At 55.3% G+C, this 20,510-nt stretch overlaps 1 protein-coding gene across 1 annotated transcript; it reads right to left on the reverse strand.

The window, feature by feature from the left end:
* Positions 1-976: 976 nt before the first annotated feature.
* On the reverse strand, positions 977-17,499 carry VOLCADRAFT_119185 (uncharacterized protein; the record flags this gene model as incomplete). The annotated part of the gene is made up of 25 exons (XM_002955755.1): positions 977-1,123; positions 1,719-1,796; positions 2,866-2,980; positions 3,577-3,728; positions 4,360-4,462; positions 4,754-4,986; positions 5,299-5,396; positions 6,016-6,371; positions 7,881-8,004; positions 8,695-8,799; positions 8,855-9,018; positions 9,500-9,616; positions 9,829-9,912; positions 10,442-10,593; positions 11,308-11,430; positions 12,015-12,076; positions 13,176-13,274; positions 13,704-13,800; positions 14,541-14,626; positions 14,837-15,001; positions 15,348-15,415; positions 16,065-16,202; positions 16,447-16,766; positions 17,132-17,252; positions 17,357-17,499. The coding sequence occupies 25 exons, from the start codon at positions 17,497-17,499 to the stop codon at positions 977-979; spliced, it is 3,450 nt and encodes a 1,149-aa protein (XP_002955801.1).
* Positions 17,500-20,510: the final 3,011 nt, after the last annotated feature.

Consider the following 20,510-nt stretch of genomic DNA (forward strand, 5'->3'; position numbering starts at 1 on the left):
GAACGTGTGTATGAGGACGGCGTGTGTCTTGACATAATCGTGTGTTAGTACGGCTCCGTACAGGAGATTTTAAGGCTTATCAATCAACCTTTTTTCCTGTTGTGGATGTACCGGTCGAGCAATGTATTACTCGTCCTTATCACTCACACGCCAGGATTATTGCGAACAGGAATGCGACAAGGCATCTCGCCAGCCACCAAGCCTCTTAAGTACTCTAGACAAGCCTGCAGCCGGCCAGCTACTCAATCAGCGAGTCACAGATTTTCCCCCCAATCTCTCTTCCCCGAGCTCCTCTACCGCCTCGCCCCCTGCATGGGGCAAACTCCGTGTCCGTGTCTAAGAAGAGATCGTAATGTTGCCGTCCGCTGTGCAACTGCAAGTAGTGCGTTCGTAGTGGCCAAAACGAGAAGAGTGTTTTAATGAGCAGCAACATCCGAGTACAAACATGCGCGTGCATGTTTGTATATTCAGAGGTGACACACGCGAGAAATGAACTAAGCACGAGATGTAAGAAGTTGCGGTGGCGTACCCAGCTCCAACCGCGCGTGCTATGCAAGGTGGGAACGAACACTAAGTCCTTCCTGGCATCACATTTGTCCTCTGTCCGTCCGTCTGTCTGTCTGTCTCAATTTTCCGTCAGCACAGAGAAAAAATCCGATAAGTAAACGGTGTTGCTGCTCATCTTTCGTCACAGCCTGAGGAATGTTGCGGTGGCACACAACCCAGAGCAACACGACGAACCCGCGCACATACATACTTAGGGTTATCCCCGTTATCCAAGAAACACCTGGCCCATGTTCCGAGATTGTTTACCCCTTACCCCCCCCCCTGCCACGCACACACATCGCTTTACCCCCCCCCCCACATCGCTTCTGGACGTTTCCTTTGGACGTTTCCTCAGCATTAAAAATAATGCCCAGGAAAGCGCCGCCGCATCCAGGGGTTGTCCGATCAGTAACTAAATAAACTATTACTATTACAGCCCCATGCCGCCAAGCGTCCCGCTGGAAAGGTCGCTGGCCGCCACGCCGCTGCCCCCGTCAGCCATTCCGCCACCTCCACCACCCCCCGAGGTCAGGCGCTTGAGCACCTCCACGTCAAGCTCGTCCTGTTTGAGTACAGCCTGCAACAGAAAAACGACAACTGAATAACGTAAATAACGGGTTTACGGCAACTGACCGTCGTTTGACAGGGTAGAGGTGCGCCTAGAGCCAGCAGCGGCAAGGGGAATGGCGCTGAGGGGTAGGTGAAATTGTGTAAAGAGGAGGATGAGGAAATGAAACATTTGGTGGAATGAAATAACATGATTGCAGTACAGTGGTACGACAGCAGCAGCAGCAGTAACAACAATGGTGGAGAGGCGCACCCAACCAAGAGGCGCTTCTCTATATTGCCGTCACTGCTTGCCATGTCCGAAGTGGAGGCAGGCTTGAAGAAGGGCTTCGGGAGAGCGGCCCAAGACAGATCGGTGTGGAAGGTATTCACCCGGCACACAGTGCGTGCGTAATCTATAGCCGCAAGCCATCCGCCGTGAACCAGCATCACTCGTGAATTAGCATCCATTGTGAAACAGCCGTTATTTACCGCTTTTCCAAACCAAACATTTGCCGCCACCAATTACCATCAACTTTTTTTACATTACAATCCCATCGCCGTTTATGCGTCCGGAAAGCAGTTGTTCGCACACGACATGTAAAAAGACGTACGCCTGTACGTACCTGGAGCTGCCGTACAGCCTCCGCATGGTCTCGGAGCACCGTGAAGAGCTGCGCTTGCGACCGCTCGTCCAGTTTGACCTGCGTTTGACGGCGGCACACAGGGGTTTGGGGACCGCAGGTTGCGCTCTGCCGTACGCAAGTGAGGGGCTTATATTCGCCCCGTAATAGCACAGCATATCTGAGCTCTTAGGGTACTTCAACACGGTAAAAAAAAGAGAACTGTCATCGCGTGAACCTGTTCCTTCTCCTCTCCTCTCTCTGTCCACATCCTGCGCACTTTCTAAATACCTCCCAAGTTGTTGTATCTTGTGGTATGTGGAGACATCATCTTTAGGAAGAAACGGCACAACAACGCTTTTCATTACTCTTAACTATTTCATAATTAAAAAACAATGACACGGACGCACGGGAGGCTGTTTAAAACGTAAGTTAAAGAGAAAGACTTTAACGACCCCCGCAGACATTGAGACGTGTCAGCACTCCTTTAAACGTCTCCCCCCCCCCTTTTTTTCCTGTTGACGCCTTACAGCGGCCAGGCCGCCGGCTCCTGCCGCCCCGCCGTCCGCACCTCCCGCCCGCATGCGAGCCGCCGCAGCTACAGCCTGCACGCCGCTCAGCCAGCGGGTGGGTCGATAGGATCGGACCAGCTCAGCTCAGCTCAGCTCAGCTCAGCACATCTTACACAGGTTACTTGCCAGGTCAGACAAGGCAGATGTGGCTCTCAGCGAGCCGGCTGGCTAGATTGGTTAGCCGGCTGGCTAGGTTGGTTAGCCGGCTGGCTAGGTTGGTTAGCCGGCTGGCTAGGTTGGTTAGCCGGCTGGCTAGGTTGGTTAGCCGGCTGGCTAGATTGGTTAGCCGGCTGGCTAGGTTGGTTAGCCGGCTGGCTAGGTTGGTTAGCCGGCTGGCCACCAGCAAATTCTACACCACATAAGAGGTCACAGTTCAAGGCAGGGTTAAGGTGTCCCGGCAGGTGAGGAGGGTTGGGGTGGGGTGGGGTAGGGTGGGGGGTTTTCAATCCTGTGCATAACAGCGCCGTGAGTTAGAAACGGAGAAGGTGGCCAGGCCAAGCAGTCCGGCTCCCCTCGCAACCCCTCGCAACGCGCTCCCTCCCACTCTCCCTCCCCCTCCCCTCTGCCCCTTATCTCACCTCCAGCCTCCTCTGCAGTCCTGCCGCAGCCGCTGCTGGCGCCAGCGCCTCCTCCAGTCGTGTCATGTGTCGACCGAGCTCGGCCACCTGGTGACGGGACTGTTGGGCGTTGTAGCTGAGCGAGGCGGAGGAGGTGACATGAAGGCAGGGGCGGGGGCGGGGGCGAGAGGAAGGGACGGGAAGGCGGAAAAGTAGTTAAGAGGGTTGAAGGGGTGACAGCGGGAAGCCGAATAATACGGTGGAAACGTATCTGAGCAGCAGAGATGCACACATGCTCCGAAACCACTGCCGCGAGGGAAGCTGTTTGAAGGTATGTGTGTAGGTGTGTGTGTGTGTTGGGGTTAAAAAAAGGGGGGAGAGGGTTTCAATACATGAGTAAACGAACATGCAACACACAAATTCGCATCCCCCCCTTTGTCTAACTTTCCCTGGAGTATCCGTTTATACCTGGTATCTGCTCCACTCGTCCCGTGTTTCACTTAAGCCTCCCCCTCCTCCTCGCCATGATGTCCCTAATTGCGCATCGGCCCAACACCCCCCCATGGACTAGTAACACTGCGGCTCGTTTCATGGCGCACCGGCAACCCTACTCGGGCCCAAGCACAACACCATCTCCCCCCCCCACACACCCTCCCTCCCTCCCTCCCAGCCCGGCCCCGCTCCCGCTCCCACAACACACACACGCCCACGCCCGCAGCCGTCAAATCTCACCCTGCCGACAGCGCCAGTCTGCCCTCCAGCGCATCCATGCACCGCATCACGTGCAGCAACTTGTGACTCAGGGCGGTGTGCTCCCGCTGCAGCTCGGACATGCGGCTCCGGAACTCCCCTGTTGCGCGACGGGAGAGAGCGGCGGCGCGGTCCTGCGGATCGTGTTGGTGTAAGTATGAATGTGTCCATATGTATGTATGTATGTATGTATGTATGTATGTATGTGGGCCGTGTAGAGTTGGGGCGTGGCGGAAGGGTGGCTGTAGGTGTGGGTGCGGACACGGCGCTCTTATAAACTCAGGAGAGCCGACGTTAAAGGGGAGACGGCAGGTAAGAATATTGATGTGGCACAGTCGTCACATCGCCATGCCGGTGTGAATGCGTGGGTGTGTGTACGCATGTATGTCCACTACACATTCACAATTGGGGACTCCTGAAGCCGCTCCGGAACCACAACCATTACCTCGAGTAATGGTCACAACTGCCTCCCCACTGCCACTGTCTCCCCCCTCCCATACGGCCTCGCTGTCTCCTACCTCTCCCTCCTTGTCAACACCCCATCCCAACTCTTGTAGAGGCAGCAACTCTGTTTCGCTTCGACCTCTTTCGTCCCCATAGGACAGATCCCCTCGCTCCGAAACCACATACATATAGTTGCATCGTAGGTTTGGATGCACACGGCAATTGTTTATTTCAATTTTCCTGCACATGATTACCCCCGCCTTCCTCTCCCTCCCTCCCTCCCTCTCTCCCTCCCCCTCTCTCTCTCTCCCTCCCACACACCTGCAGCTCCCGAAGTCGGCCCTCGTTCTGCGCCACTGCATCCGCCTGCATCCGCGATCTCGTGTTGAGGTCCGCAAAGCCGTTGGCCACCACTGGCCACAGTCTGGACCGGTTGTAATGGTCGCGATGGGAGGAAAGGGCGCCGAGGATGGCAGGATGCATGGGGGTTATGGGGGTAAGAGCAGTGCCGTGCTGCGCTTAGGTCGGTGAAGGGGGATCCCCACACCCATCACCCATCCCCATTACACTTTCACCACACACCCAACACATATATGCACAGGTATGTTTCCTAAGGTAAGCGCGGATGCCCTGTTCTAACACATACATACATACATACATACACGTTACCTACACACATTCGTACACGTAAAAACAGTAGATCCGCAGCTCTCACTTTTGCGGGTTGTTGGGTCCCTTTATCGCTGCCAGCGCCGCCCGCCACCTGTTCTCGTCCACATAGCCGGGCGGCTTCACTCGCTGCTCCGCGCGCTCCACCACCGACACGAACAGCGTCTGGAAGCGGAAGTCCGGAGAGCCCGGGTTGTAGGCGGCGGCTAGGCGAGTCAGGGCGCGGACCGCGTCGTCCTGGGTGAGGCCGCTAGGGTCAACGAGACCCGCCAACTGGGCCTGAGGGGGAGAGAGGGGGAGAGAGGGAGAGAGAGGGGGAGAGAGGGGGAGAGAGAAAGAGAAAAAAGGGGCCCCGGAAAATTGAAGGGGGTTTAGGGGAAATAATTAAGTAAATATTATAGACATACAAACAACGCCAAAGCACCGCGTAGCACCGAGTAATATGAGCTATCTCTCCGTCGTCTCTCCGTCCTTTTCTTTCGCGCCCGGCCGCCCGCCCTCCCTCCCGCCCTCCCTCCCGCCCTTCGGACTATTGTTGGTGTATACTGCTACTGCTAATACTACCCAGGTACCAATGCTGCTACTGCTGACCTGGCCGGCTGCACCAAACATGTTGGCCTGCTGTTGCTGCTGTTGTTGTTGTTGTTGTTGTTGGGGTTGTCCGAAAACGCTGATGGCGGTGTTGGTCGCTGCGGGGTTTGAATAGGGCCACCAGCAAGGGGGCAGTAGCCGGGGAGGTGGGTGGGTGGGGTCGGGTCGGGTGGGGTGTCTTCAGTTACAAGTTACACTTGTGGAACAGTATACAATACTGTATTGTCCACAAGTTCCGCACAAGTGCGGGTATGTGTCCGTAAAAGAGGAAACAAATCGCAGATTTGAACTCAGCTACCAAGCAAGGGGACTTTGCGGGGAAGCAACATGGTAGAGCGCGACAGGCCAACAGGGGTACATGGCCCCCTCAAGGAGTACAGGGGTACATGGCCCCCTTCATGGGCGGGGTGTGTATGTAGCAGAGCGCTGCAGGAGGGGGCCCGGGGCATGAGCATCCACCCGCAGAGCATACTCCCCCTGTTGCCAGCAGAGGGCGCTCTTGTACAATAAATATCGCCCACGACATGCGAGAGAGCTGGTTCGTTCAGGTTTCGTGCGGTTGACATGTTCGAGTTTCAGGCGGCTACTGACTGGGGGGAAAGTAGAGGCAAAGAGGAGTTGTCTTCGCATCTACACATACAGAGCCACGCACACGCGCATGCATATGTTGTACCAGCCGTAAACGCACGTATCGGTTCAGCGTGTGTTTTTGCGTACCTCCGAAGAGGCCGCCGGTTGTCGTACCCGCTGCACCGAAGGGCGCCGAGGCGGCGGGTGCGGTGGACATGCCGAAGAGGGAGGGTGATGAGGACGGAGCGCCGAATGCGGGTGCGGAGGTGCCACCAAAGAGGCTGGGCGCACTGGCAGCGGGAGCTGCTGTGGGAAACGAGAACGCCCCTGCTGTTTGAGCTCCAAACGTGGGGGCTGGTTGGGAGCCAAAGGCAGGTGCGCTGGGTGCTGCGCCAAAGGTTTGTGGTTTTGCAGCGGGTGCGCCAAAGGCGCTTCCAAACGCGGGTGGCGCTGCCGGGGCTGCTGCTGGGGTAGTCCCGAAGCTGAAGCCCGTCGTTGTTGTGCTGGGGGCGCCGAATGCAGGTGCGGAGGACGCAGCGCCGAACGCCGGCGCGCTGGTTGCTGGAGCGGCAGCGGCATTTGCCGCAGAGAAGCCAAACGGGCTTGCTGGCGGCGCTGTGGTTGCAGCGCCGAACTACGGATTTAGAAGTCAAATCACGCATTTGAAAAAACATTGGTTAAATTTGGTGCAGAATCGACCTTATACAAACGGATATATAAGTATGCTACACATGTAGGCGCATCAAGCAACAAACCTGAAAGGGTGATGCCGCCATGGTTGCCGATCGACTCTCCTCACGTTACAAGCAAAGGTAGCCCGTATCAATCAGATTAAGCAAGCATATATACAATACATAAACATAAGGCAAAATCCTTTTCGCGAAGCGACATCGCCTGCGCCGCAAAGCTGTTTGGAAGTTCAAATCCTACGAGCAGAGCAGCAGATAACGACCACAGCAATTAAGCCCACAGGTGTTTAAGCCTGACAACTCAGTCCTTGGGGAAGGTTTCACTCAAACTTTCTACCTAACTTGTTTCGGAGCCCATTATCAACGGTTATTAGTACAACAGCTTTACTGCCCAGTCTGAGCTAGGACTCTGCAGCCATGCTGCCGAAATGTGGAAAAGCTGTGCACATTAATCATCATCGCACCGAAGTACTTAACAGAGTATCATGGGATAATGAGGAATCGCCTCATTTTGGTGGAGATGAACCGGGGACCCTCGCCTCTCGAACTGTCCAGACTGGTGCCCCTTTCCAAAGCCTCTGCGTCGACGCCCATAAAGAACCTCTTGCAGCAGGTGTAATTGCCACATAGCCTATAAAAACATTCCTCGTATGAGTATTCCAGCATTCCAGCATAGGCCAACGCAGAGGAGGCTCACACCCGACATGCGACTGGAACAGCCATCATAACAAACATAGGACGATCGCTCTTCAGACTGGTGGCCTGTAGTTCCCCACCGCTACTAATAGTTGAGGACCCAACAGCATGCTGTACATGGTTGTAGCTGTAGCTGCTGCTGTAGCTGCTGCTGCTGCTGCTGCTGCAACAAATGCAGCCCGCGTTCTGGCACTGGCATGAGGAAAGATGTAGACGAATCAAAACGTGATGTTTAGCAGCGCTGTGGCGCTGTTACTGTTGGCGTTCAGAGACCTGGCTGCTGCCTGTTCGGATGTGCATAAGCTGCGCACAGCTCTCCTCGTGCACATGGATAGCATGGGTACGCCGTTGCCCGATCTGCGTCCATGCTATTCGACAAATAGGGTCGTCAGCTTCTTCGAAGAAGCCGGAAAGGGCTCTCGGCCCCGGTGCATCAGCCAGCAGTCACCCCGCAGTATTCCGTAGGCGAGGCTGTACGGTACTGGGCTGCAAGTGGAGGAATGGTTTCGTGTTTGGACTAAATACTCATTATTATGGGTCCGGGTGGGGCGGCCGGTGGCGTTGGGAGTTATGTATGAATCTGGTGTATACACGGTGCTGCTACGGCGCCACTGCAAATCCATGCACGGTGCATTGCGCGCCGCCTCCATCTCAACAAGGACGGACTGAGCATCCATAGCCTCCTGGTAGTGTGCGAACCCAGTTCCCCATCGCCAGTCGAAATGGGGGGATAGGACATGTATGAGATGGGCTGCACGTGAGACGGAGCAGAGCAGAAGGCAAGGAGGACAGTCTTGCTGTGGTGCAGTTGGCATGGATGGGCTGCGGGAGCTGTTGGGGAGTGTGGTGCGGTGAGCTGAGTGGCTTGTATGTATGTCATTGCTGCTGAGGGTCGTGGTTGTGGTTGCGGTTGGTATGGGATTCACGATGGGGTGCGTTTTCAGCCCGGGGGGCGCTTGGGCAGCCAAAGCCATGGCCCGGGGGACGCTATCTTCGCGCACTGATTTAAGTGCATTAAATTAATTCCTTCGGCGAATCGATAGTGTGAATTGTAGTAGCTAATAAATGCAATTCTTAGTTCAGCATGGCATGCAAGTTCATCATGAGACACGACGCTGACTGACTGACTGACTGACAGACTGACAGCAGTGAACCCCGGGGGCCTCGGCCCCCCAAAAGGCGCTTCGCGCTCGGAAGCCCCTCTCCCAAAGAAGGGCCAAAACGATCAGAACGCACCCATCGAAGCTCGTCCCATCATGGAGACATGCAGGACATGCAGTACATCAGTACTGGGCAGCTTCTCACAAGTCCAGCTGAGCAGGATACCGGTAGCGATAGCAATACTACACCACCAACAACAACAACAACGGCGGTTTCAGTAAGAAATAGCAGTAGTGGGAGCGGCGCGGCAGCGCTCCACATGCTTTGCATAAAAACCTACATGCATTCACCCAGGTAACACGCTCAGCTGGTGCTGCCACTGGCACCGCCCGTATCTCCCAGCGCTGCCGCCATGGCGGCGAGTGCGCCGCCAGCGGCGGAGCCGCTGCCGGCGGCAGCAGCGACAGCAGCAGCCGCTGCAGCGGCGCCGGAGGGTCCACCGGCGGCGGCGGCCGCGGCGGCCGCGGCGGCGGCGGCTCGCGAGCCGCCGTCCGCAGCCGCCTGTGCCATGAGCAGCTGCATGAGCAAGTCGGGCCGCCCTTCCAAGCGGGACAAGCTCGACGGGTACTTGCGCAGAATGTGACGCAGGTGCTGCAGGACGTATCTGTGTACGGCAGATGAGAAGAGACGTAGTACAGCGGATCCTATGCGGTATATGTACGACGATACGTAGCCCCCGCCTACATCGCCTGGCCCCACGTCCTGTTTCCCTTTTCCTCCTCCAAACGAGATTCCACAGCCCCACCCACCTTTACGCCTCCCGCCCATTCCCAATCTCGTCCTCACACCAAATGAGGTCATCCCCCGAGGAAAACACACGCGCACACGGCCCCTCACGTTCCTCTCCTCCCGCTGGAGGGAGAGTGCTTCGGCGGTCGTTCCCGTTGGGGCACGGTTAGGTGCCCCTGGCCAGCGTCAGGCCCGGATCGATGTATGGCAGAAACACTTACAGATACACTTACAGATACACTTACAGATACACTTGCAGATACACATACAGATACACTTACAGATACACTTACAGATACCCTTACAGATACACATACACTCTCTCCCTCACATTCTCGCACCCCCCTCAAGTCCACCTGAGCACCACGGGTCTCAGCTCCTCCACTCGGTGCTCATCCGTCCAGCACAGCAGCGCCAGGGCGTTCTGACCGCACAGCCCCCGTCGCACCTGGCTACAACAGTGCTGAAAAACTCTGGGGAGGAAAGGGACATGGGAAAAAAGGGCAGCAAAGTATGTAAGACAAATGCCAAAAGCCAAAAGCCAAAGGAAGGACAACCTAAAACCCTAAGATTTCCAACAGGTTTGGAAAAACTCCACTCCCTTCGTTAGCGACAAGCAGGGACTTGTCCTGTCCGCCCTTATCCCCCTATCTCCATCCCAAGCTGTCTCCCCGGGTGTGCTCACCGGCCCACCATGTATTTCCGGCCCAGCAGCAACACGTCAAGAACCACATCCCCCTTGAACTCCAACTGGTCGGTGTACAGGTACCTGCATTAACGTATGTGTGTTGTTACAGGGTGGTATAGCTTCACCAGCGGCCCCCCAACGTATGTATGTCAGTGTTTGTCTTTGTATGTGCGTACATATATGGATGGTAGCATTGGGTGATGTATATATGTGTTTGTGTATTACATGGTTGGGGGTGCGTGACCCCATACCTGTAAAACTACCCATACATACGAGCCGAAGGCCCAAGGGCAATATTTCAACGCCTATATATATATATATATGGATGGCGGAATAAATATGTGGGTGATAGAATTGATGTATGAATTCGCGTCCACTTGTGTGAAAGCGTGTGTGGATGTACACGTTGTCTGTGTATATGTGCAACGTATGCATGTGTGTTGAGCTGTGTATGTTGAGTTGTGTAAACGAAGGGCTAAGTGTGAGTGGAAGCGGAGAAGCAGCTACTACTTTACGCATGGTGCTGTACACGTGCACGCCGCTACCCGATCAACTACCTTCTAACCACTCCAACCCCCTTATCCCCAGCGGGATTCCCCGTTTCCCCCACCTGAGGAACTCTCGGAATGCGGCCGCGGAGCAGTCCCGCACCTCCACCACAGCAGTCCGCCCTTCCACGTAGTCGCTGGACAGCATGCGGCCGAAGCACTCGCAGCGGGCGGCCAGGAGCCACCGGTGCGCCCGGAGCTCCTCACCGTCGATCTGATGGAGAGGAGGAGGGGCCAGAGGGAATGGGGGAAGGGGAAGAAGGGGAAAGGGGGAGGGGAAGGGGATGAAGGGGGAAGGAGGAGAAGGGGAAGGGGATGAAGGGGGAAGGAGGAGAAGGGAAGGCGAAGGGTTCCCGGCAGGATAGCCGTTGATCAGATCAGATCAGGTAAACATGATCAAAGGATAATACATATAATAGTATTACACATGTTAATACAGATAATGATGCAGACAAACACTAACCGAAACGGAAACAGGTGGTTGGCGTTTGGAGGTGAATATTGGTTGGGGGGGCGTTGGCGAAGGCTGAAGAAAGGCAGGTGAATGCTGGGGAGGATACATGCTTCTACAGCTAGGGGGGATATTTGTAGTATCCTGGGCATATCACGGGACCTCCATCCACAATTTGGTTCGTTTTAGGAGAAGTCATGATACAACAATATGTTCCTGGCTTGAGTGGCGCCAATGATTGGGCAGTTGGATACTCTGGTGAAGGCGGGTAGTGTAACGTGAGGGACTGCAGCAGGACGCGGGGAAAAATAAATCAAGATCCATGTCAAAATCTAGATCCGTATCAACATCCCTAGATCCAGATCCAAATGCAGTCTAGACCAAGACGACTCAAGAGGATTTAAGTATGTGTTCTGCGCTGTGTCTCGCTGCCATTTGTTTGAAATTGAAAATTACTTGTAATATTCTGTGTCGTACCACAAAGGTGACATCAGCACCGTCGCCCCGGGACAGGAGCCCCATCATGTCCGTGACGAAGGTGGACTTGGTGGCGATGAGATAGGTGTGCGGGGAGTGCAGCTTGGCAGCGATGACTCGGACCTGTTTCCGTTACGGCGGTTGCGGCGGTTGCGGCGGTTACGGCGGTTACGGCGGGGTGGGGTGTATTGGTGTGTGGGTTGTAATGGAGTGGGCAGTAATGGCACAGACGTGGTATACGGGGGGCATATGCAGATATACATATGTAAGGGGGCCGCTGGTGAAGCTTAACCACCCTGTAACGACATACATATGTACAAGTATATATACAGAAAGAGAGGGACACAAAGATGAGCGACACACAAGACGTCGTAACAGTAAAAAAGCGAAAAAGGAGGATAAATGAAACATGTTGGTTTGACATGTTCGTCTCTAGTGCAGTCATGCACGGTCAGCTGGCCCGCTGGCTCTATAAACTTCGTGAGTCTGGAGCCCACTGTAGCACACACACACAACCCACACACACACAACCCACCCACACACACAACACACGGTGGTGGCAGCCGGGCTCCTGCAGAAGCTGGTGTTGTCTTCCCCCTAGAGATAGGAATTATTTAGACACAGACATAAACACTTACGTACATACACACGCACGCACACACACACATAACCCCCACACCCTGACCCCGGCTTCTGGGCTGCCGTACCCGGTTGGCCGAGCATTCCACCACCAGCACATCCCCACGGTGAGTCACAGCGATGCCCTGGGCTCCGAAACCGCAGCACGATTAGCATGTGATGCGAAGAGCGATTAAGGGGAGCATCAATATCGGGGACTGCAATCGTTAGCAGGGGCACGTTTCCTTAGTGTTCAGTATGTGGACGTAGATGACCCATGGGTCGGTTACCGGGAAAAGTGACCCTTGGGCCGGTCATCGCGATGCCCCAAGGGTCAATCATCAGGCGATAGATTCAGAAGGGATAACAGATTTTAACCTAACATTTTTGCTTTGATTTTGTTAATAATGATTAGTGTTCGAGGAGCAGCTGCTGAAGGATTCAAGGGTCGATTACCGTGCGAATTAACCTGGTTGACGGTCGACGGATCGCAATTACATGGCCTCGGCAGACCCAGGGTCAGACGAAGAGTTGGGCTGTGGGCCCCTGCTGGCCACCTGCGACCCACCCACTGACCCACCCACTGACCCACCCACTGACCCACCCACTGACCCACCCACTGACCCACCCACTGACCCACCCACTGACCCACCCACTGACCCACCCACTGACCCACCCACTGACCCACCTACCTGCGGATCACAGAACCGGGTGTGCTGGGTGCCGCCATTGGCGGTCCCCAGGGATGGCGGCCCCAGCTCCTCGTCCCTCTCGGGGCCAGCTGATGAAGTGCCGTACCACAGCCGTACCGCAGCAAAATCGTAACCAGCCGTACGGGGCACCACGTCGTGAAGTCAGTCAAGGCATGCAGCGGGGCGTGGAGGTGTAGCACGTAGGGGATTGAACGTCTACCAAGTGCCCAAAGTAGATTGATACTGAGGGACTCATAGCGTGATGATGATGATGATGATGATGATGATGATGATGATGATGATGAGGAGGAGGAGGAGGAGGAGGAGGAGGCCGCGGGGGACGATTCGGACGGGGAGGACGAGAGGAAGGGGAGAGGGAGGGGAGGTGGGGGAGGGAGAGGAGGTGGAGGAGGGAGAGGAGGTGGAGGAGGGAGAGGAGGTGGAGGAGGGAGAGGAGGTGGAGGAGGGAGAGGAGGTGGAGGAGGGAGAGGAGGAGGAAGAAGGGGAGAAGGAGGGGAGAAGGAGGGGAGAGGGAGGGGAGTTCACCTGCTGGGCCACCTGCCAGGGTGGTAATGATGCCGCCCGCTGACACGAGTCGTACACAACGGTTATCCAGATCCGACAGCAAGTAGTTGCCGTCGCCGTCGATGGCAACCCCTTGAGGGTGATTGAGGTGGCAGTGGAGGGCCACTTCCTCCTGGGACCCGGGGGCGGGGGGGCCTGTACGGCACGGGTTTTGGGGTCCGTGCCGTGCCGTGCCGTGTCGTGTGGAGGGTATTGCCCCGGGTTGAACCCGGTCCCGGGATGCATGAGGAGGGCAAAGGGAGGGCAGGGGATGGGGTTATGGGATCAGGCGGGGACCGTACCGCCCACCAACTTGTGGTTGTGTGGCAATTCGGGGGAAGGAGAGGAACGCGGCGTCATAGGTCGGGTCAATCACAGCTCAGATCAGATTCTTGCTCAATAAACATCCGCTCCGAAAACTGCACCAGGATTTAAAACAGGTACATTTATGTAATAAAAAACGTACTTTCGATTTCAAGTCAGGTCTCATTGGTTTTTAGTGAAACAAATCATATGTCGTACCTGCCGTACCGTTGCCAGCAATCGTAGTGGTCAGGCGGTCCCGGTCAACCTTCCGCAGTCTGTTGTTGCCCGCGTCCGCAACTACGAGGGTGCCGTCCTGCAGGCACGACATTGCCGTACATGCTCGTACTTGTGCAATTACTGCGGCCGGAGGGCGAATTGCTCGCACCATGAGCAGCCAGTACGGGCCCTCCCCCCCTGAGGCAACCATCCCCAAAGTCAGCACCTCTTCTCGTCTTTTCTGCCCTCTCTGTTTACCACCAGGACTTCCAAGTTGGTGTTGAATTGACAATTTTGAGAGTGCCTTCGGAGCTACAAATATATAGAAGGAATGATGATCTAGCATTGTAACAGATCCACTCGGGGCGCACCTATGTCGCCTACTCGCGTGCTCTACGAAAAACACACACGTAAGACCGCAATTTCGGCAACGCACACGGACATATGCACCGACGTACACGGTCACGATACAATGACATAGAATTGTGACCAGACACACAGACACAAAGAGACACAAAGAGACACAAAGAGACACAAAGAGACACAAAGAGACACAAAGAGACACAAAGAGACACAAAGAGACACAAAGAGACACAAAGAGACACAAAGAGACACACCGGAGGAAAGCGGAGCTAGCGGATCTGTGGCTCTCGGCTGCTTAGGAGGGTTCAGAGGCCCCCCTCTAGCGCCCCTCTCCCGTCCACGGGAGAGAGCTTAGGCGGTCTTTCCGTTGTGGCTGGGCAGCTGCCCCTGGCCAGTGTCAGGCCCGGTCAGATACTTGTAACGTTCACGTACACACAGACAGACACACAGACACACACACACAGATGTGCGCACCTGTAGGTTGACGGCTGCTCCACATGGGTTTCGGAAGCGGGCATCCGTACCCGTGCCGTCCCGGAAGCCAGCATTACCCGGGCTGCCTAGGTGCGGTGCGGTGCGGTGAGGCGGGAAAAGGATCCACAACGGGGTGGGGGAGCCATGTAATGCTGCTGGTGGTGCTGCTGTGGGTGGTGCTGCTGGTGATGATGATGCAGTTAGGCAAGGGCTGGTGTGAAGGACAGTTGGCAAGGGCTGGTGGGATAGGGCGATGCGTATCGTTGTACACCTGTTTCGAAACGTCCTACACTCACCCACGAGCGTCGACACGATGCTGTCAGCGGCGGTTAGTTGCCGTACGCAGTGGTTGGACGAATCAGCCACGAATATGTTACCGTCGCCGTCCACTGCCACGCCGCGGAGGTTGTAGAAGCGGGCGCTACCCGAGGGGCCATCAGCATGGCCTGGGGTGGTGCCGCCTGCGAGCATGTAATCGAGTGTGCGAGTATACTATTGCTATATATATGTGTGTGTGTGCGTGTGTGTGTATCTGTATGTGTTTCTGTCACACATCGATCGGGGCCTGACGCTCGCCAGGGGCACCTAACCGTACCTCAACTGGAACGACCGCCGAAGCACTTTTCCCCTTAGCGGGAGGAGAGGAGCGTGAGGGGCCACAGTCCCCTAGTACTGCTCGACCGAGGGCGCGCGACCCACCCGGTGTCGATCTACCTCATGTAACCGGCGATGAAAGAGCGCACGGTGGCTACGGAGGCCCGCTCACTAGCAAACCCATCCCGCGACAGCTCCCAGCTGCAGCATTACCGGCTATGGTGGTGACGAAGCCGTCGGAGGCCACTCGCCGAAGGCAGTGCTGGTCTGATACCACCAGACTGCATGATATACAGGCGTACGTACAAAAGCAAGAAATAAAACAAAAAATTAAAATTGAGAAAAAGAGTGAGGGTCTCAATCACTAAGTATAGTGGGACGGGCTTAATTCAATTTACTTAGCAGCGCAAATAGAAAAAATATTCCTCCTTCGAAATTTCCTTCAATATTTAAACATTAAAGTTTAATTCACGTTGGAAAAATCCTTAGATTAAAACTTTACGCGATAAAAGGTTACGTTCCTAAAGCGCCAGGAACTCCCCAAGGAAAAAATAACGTGCAGCGTCGTGGCACGGCAAGACAAGATGACAAGAAGGTACGACATGTCGTACCTGCCGTACTTGCCAGCAACATGCATGCGTCCCCCACAATGGCGGATATCCGTGTCAAGGGGGGCACATGCACATGCGGCCGGAAGCTACTGCTTATCGAGATGCAACGAGCAATGTAACCAATGTAAACATGTAACAGACTGACAGATCTGTTATCCAGGAAAAGTAAAAATGCCGTAGTGGCATCCCTTACATGTCCGTACAAAACACACACGCCCGCACTCCAACTCCGGCACCACCACTCGAGATCCCAAAACCCCTTTTCCCCCCTCCCTCCCCCCCTTCTTCCTAAGTTCGTCATTTCCCCCCTTCTTCCCACCTGCCATCTCTGTGATCCAGAGCCAAATACATGGGACACGAGAACTTGGCTTTGCGGCCCGGACCGTCCTTGTGGCCGTAGCCCCCCCCACCTGCCAGCACAACAGCCTCTCCAGAGTCCAACCGGATCCGCAAAATCCTGGATCCAGGCAGCCATGCAACCAGGCATGAATCCAGCCGTGCATCCGTCCAACGATCGTACGGTCCATCCACACCCACAAATATGGAGCAGTTGTATCACGGTTTTAGCACGGTTATAGCGTAAATGCAGTACCGGAGCAGCATATTTGTAGTCGTACCAAGTCGCAGCCACAGTTTTCAATTGCGAGGTAGGGTGACTTACTTCCACAAATGGTACGTCTGCGGTGTACGAACATCCGTACCTGCAGTGTCCAGTGTCGGCGATGTAGGCGTTACCACCGAAGTCCACCACGACCCCTACAGGGGCCTGGAGACCGCTGTCGCCTGGAGCAGCTACTGCTGCTGCAGCCGGGGGGGATCCGCCGCTGCCATCGACCCCGGACGGTCCGTTCCCACCGCCGCCGCTGCCGCGACCGCCCCCAGCAGTCTCACCAGTAGCCGCGGATATAGGGCCCGCGGAGTGCGGCTGCTGCTGCTGCTGCTGGTATAGTCCCGGATTGGCGGCACTGCTGCTACTGCTGCTACTGCCGTTGCTGCGACGCGAGCTCCCCATCACACCATCCTGCAATCATACGTCATGTGCGGGACAGGAGGACAAAGCTCCCAGAGAGAGAAGCCGAGCGCAAGCCGGGCGGCAACGGCTGATCGGATGCGCGATGATGCTGCAAAAACGGAGAAGACAAGGGGCAGGTGCTGCTCACGTCTTCTCAGCAAGTCAAAAACAATCCTCGCCTTTTTTCCGTACACGTCCGTACACATCCGTACATCCACTTGGTGATGTGTGTAGATAGGTGAGATTCCTCTTTTAAATGTGGATACATGCCCTACTACCACCCTCCCCCTTTTAACCTCCACTCCAACCACCATCATTTTCACTCCCTCCTACCACCCACTCAAACCACTATCACCCCCTCCTACCACACCCACCGCGGCCATGTAGATGTGCAAGGTGGACACGGCGGGCAAGCGGGCTGTGAGAGGCCCCGACGAGGGCCCTCCGCCGCCCACGGAGCCGCAGCCAGTGCTGTACACCGAGGACCTGTCGCTGCTGCGCAACTCCGTGAGTGAGTGAGAGGGAAATTTAGGCGAAAGTGAGCAGCCAAAAGGGGGATAAGGGGCTTGGGTTCTGTGGCATGTACGACAGGCGTGTACCTTCTCGGAGTGGAGTCGTCGCCGCTTTCGGCGCCGTGGCCGCCGCCGCCGCCGCCGGCACCGCCGCCGCCGCCGCCGCGGCGTCGGAGCAGGGAAGTGAATCCGCTGAGTCGGCTGCGCCGCCCCGGCCCAGCTGAGGACATATCGTGGTAAGCAAAGCCTTCGCGGATGTCGATAGGGAGCTGAAGATTCAATCCGGAGGAGGAGGAGAAGAAGAAGTCGGGAGGACGAGAAGAAGAACAAGAAGAAGAAGAAGAAGAAAGCCAGGAATGCTTAGATGAAATGATAATGGGATACCAGCGGGGTTGTTAGGTTTTATTTCGGTGATCAACGCTTGTGTTGCCAAAGAGCAAGGCCTGAGCAGGTCAGGTCAGGGACGTGCTGCTGGTGCGGCTGCTGGTGCTACTGCTACCGCTGCTTCTGTTACTGCTACTGCTGCTACTGCTGCTGCTGTTTGCTGCTAGTGCGGTTCGCTGTTCGCTTCCAATGTTACCTATCCCTCGTTACCCTTGCTGAATGAATGAATGGTTATATAGGATCAGAGACCCTGTCTGGTTACAATCTGCCTACTGCTCTCTCTATCAGACAATTGGAGCTTGGTCTGTGCACACGGGGTGCGGAAATATCAGGAACTATCAGGAAAAGTAGAAGACAGGCAAAGACATAGAAAGTGAGGAAATATCGGGGTTTACGCAGATTAGGTAGCTGGGTGAACCTCGCCCTGGGGCCCTGAGGCAAAGGGGATGCGGAGCGCTGGGGGACCTGGAAAATGCCTTTTTCGTCGGGGCTGCGGTGTCCACCACACTGTCGACCTTTTCAAGTCCAGTCCAACACAGCACGACGTCTCCTACCACAACGCCCAGCTACCAAGGTTTCGGAGTCTGTTTTCCATTTTTTTCTGTTGGAAGGATATTTTTTACTTATGATAATTTTTTGGTGGGATTGTGTTGCCACCAAATTGGCAGCTACCTAGCTGGACTGCGTCCAGGTTTTCTTCGTACACCTTTCAAGTACGGAAAACTGCAAAAAGGTCATATGCATGCGCGGGAGACCTGGACGTCAGACATCACAGGAAAAGTTGGTCATCTGAACGGATGCCTGTCGGTCAGTTGTGATTCCCATCTCCTTCTCCGTCGCCCTCTCCTTTACCTTGAAAATATTTTCTTGATTTTATACAAAATTACAGAATCCCACAGAAGCCCAAAGTGCCACCTCGGCTACAGGGTTATTGGAAACCACTCCACGAGGATCAGATCTTCACCTTTCCTAATCCATTCCAAGGGGGGAAGTATAATAATCATTTTCCATTGAGTCGTTGCAGCCTTTCAAAGTCATGTAAGTCAGGGAGCCTTTTCCGGGCTTGTGCCTCCATTTTTTCATATACGGCCGTTAGGCCGCCCCGAAGCTGCCGCCAGCGTACTGCCAGTACCACCAAAGAATGGACAGCTGCATTGGACTGCGCCCTCGCCCCGCGCTTTTTAGCGCTTTTTAGCCATGTCTATATATATATATATATATGCACAGCACATAGACAGCCCGGAACGTAGGACACCCTAATAGCGAGAGTACGGATGTCAAAAGATCGCAAACATCTGGTAACGAGAACAGGTAATTTTCCGACCCTGGCAAAAGAAAGTCGGCACATTGCACCGTTATTGTTTCATTACTTGCGCACAGCTACAGGAGCAAGCGAGCAAAGGTAAAAAGCATTCAAGTCACGCTGCTTCCCTTCCTGGATATCGGATCAGCGGATAGATAGAGAGCACAGAGCACACTCTAGCCTCATCTGCTTTGTGCGTGTTCCTAGAAGGCTATCTCATTGCCTGTCTTCCCTGCTTGTCTGTCTGTCCGTCTGTCATCAAATCCGTACGTCCGAAGTTTAACCACACTGCGACGAACTATCCAAGCGACTACGCAAGCCATGAAAAGAGATTCCAGAATAGCGATGCGTCCCGTCCCAAGGAAAAAAAATTGAGCGCGCCGGTAATACGGCCGCCATAGTTGCGCCCTTTTCCCCTTTCTCAACCCCCCGAGATGAGATCCGAAATGCGCGTGACGTGACCCACGGGTCGTTGACGATGCTCTCGTTGCTCAGTCTTAAGACACCTGCTGAAGACACCTCTTAAGACACCTCAGCCTGACACCCCTAATGCCGTAGCACGGAATGGTGACCTGAAACAAAGCACAAAGCGAGGCTGGTCAGGTCAGGGCGAATACTGAGGAGCAATGCACCTGAAGGGCGCTGAACAGTGCTTGAGACACTGCAGCAAGGATGTGCTGCCCCCCCACTGGCCCCCCACTGGCCTCACCACACTACGCACCCACACGCCACACCACAGCGTCTGTGGGAAAAAGGGGACGTATCAGAAATATGTCTGCGCTACAAATTTGCCTGCCTGCATGTCTGTCTGTCTGTCTATCTGTCTGTCTGTCTGCCAGTCACGGGAACGGTGTTGCCGTCCCCTCTTTCAGAATCCTCCTCTCCCTTTTCCGAGACCCAGAACGCGGGGAAGCTGCGGGAAAACTAACATGCATACGGACACACACACACACACACACAGACACGACACCCGCAAGGCCCACACAACCCATCTTCCCCTGCTCTCCCCGCAGCCGCAACCGCAGTCGCTCGTCCAACAGAACACCCTAAACCCCTTCCGCCACACAGCGCAAAAGGCCCGCCAGGCATCCGCCGCCCAGTTCGGCATCAGTCATCAGTCGCCCCCATGTGCCCTCGTTTACACTCCACCCAGCAACGACCCCAACCCACCCCCACATCAGGCTCCAATAACCCAAAGTAATCCCCATTACCAACCGCCGTCTGCAGTGCAACGTAGGCCCCTTCTAGACCAACAGGGCCCGTACAAGCTGTACATTTATTTATATAAATGTACATCAGCTGAGAGGACAGTCCAAGCCAAGGTAATGTGTCCTCGCCGTCTCACCTACTCGCGTGACCCCCCATTAAGCCTCTCCCGCTCCCCCTCCTACCAGTATAGCTGTCCGCAATGTTAAGCCTATCACATGCAGTATACACCCCCTGCCAAACCCTCCTGCCCCCCCCCCGTCATTGTCATCTCGTTCATTATCGAGGGTGATTTCATTCTTCCCCTCCTCCCCCCTCTTCCTCTTCCCTCCTCTTCCTCCTCCTCCC

Source organism: Volvox carteri, assembly GCF_000143455.1.
Source record: "Volvox carteri f. nagariensis unplaced genomic scaffold VOLCAscaffold_54, whole genome shotgun sequence".
Taxonomy (NCBI): Eukaryota; Viridiplantae; Chlorophyta; class Chlorophyceae; order Chlamydomonadales; family Volvocaceae; genus Volvox; species Volvox carteri.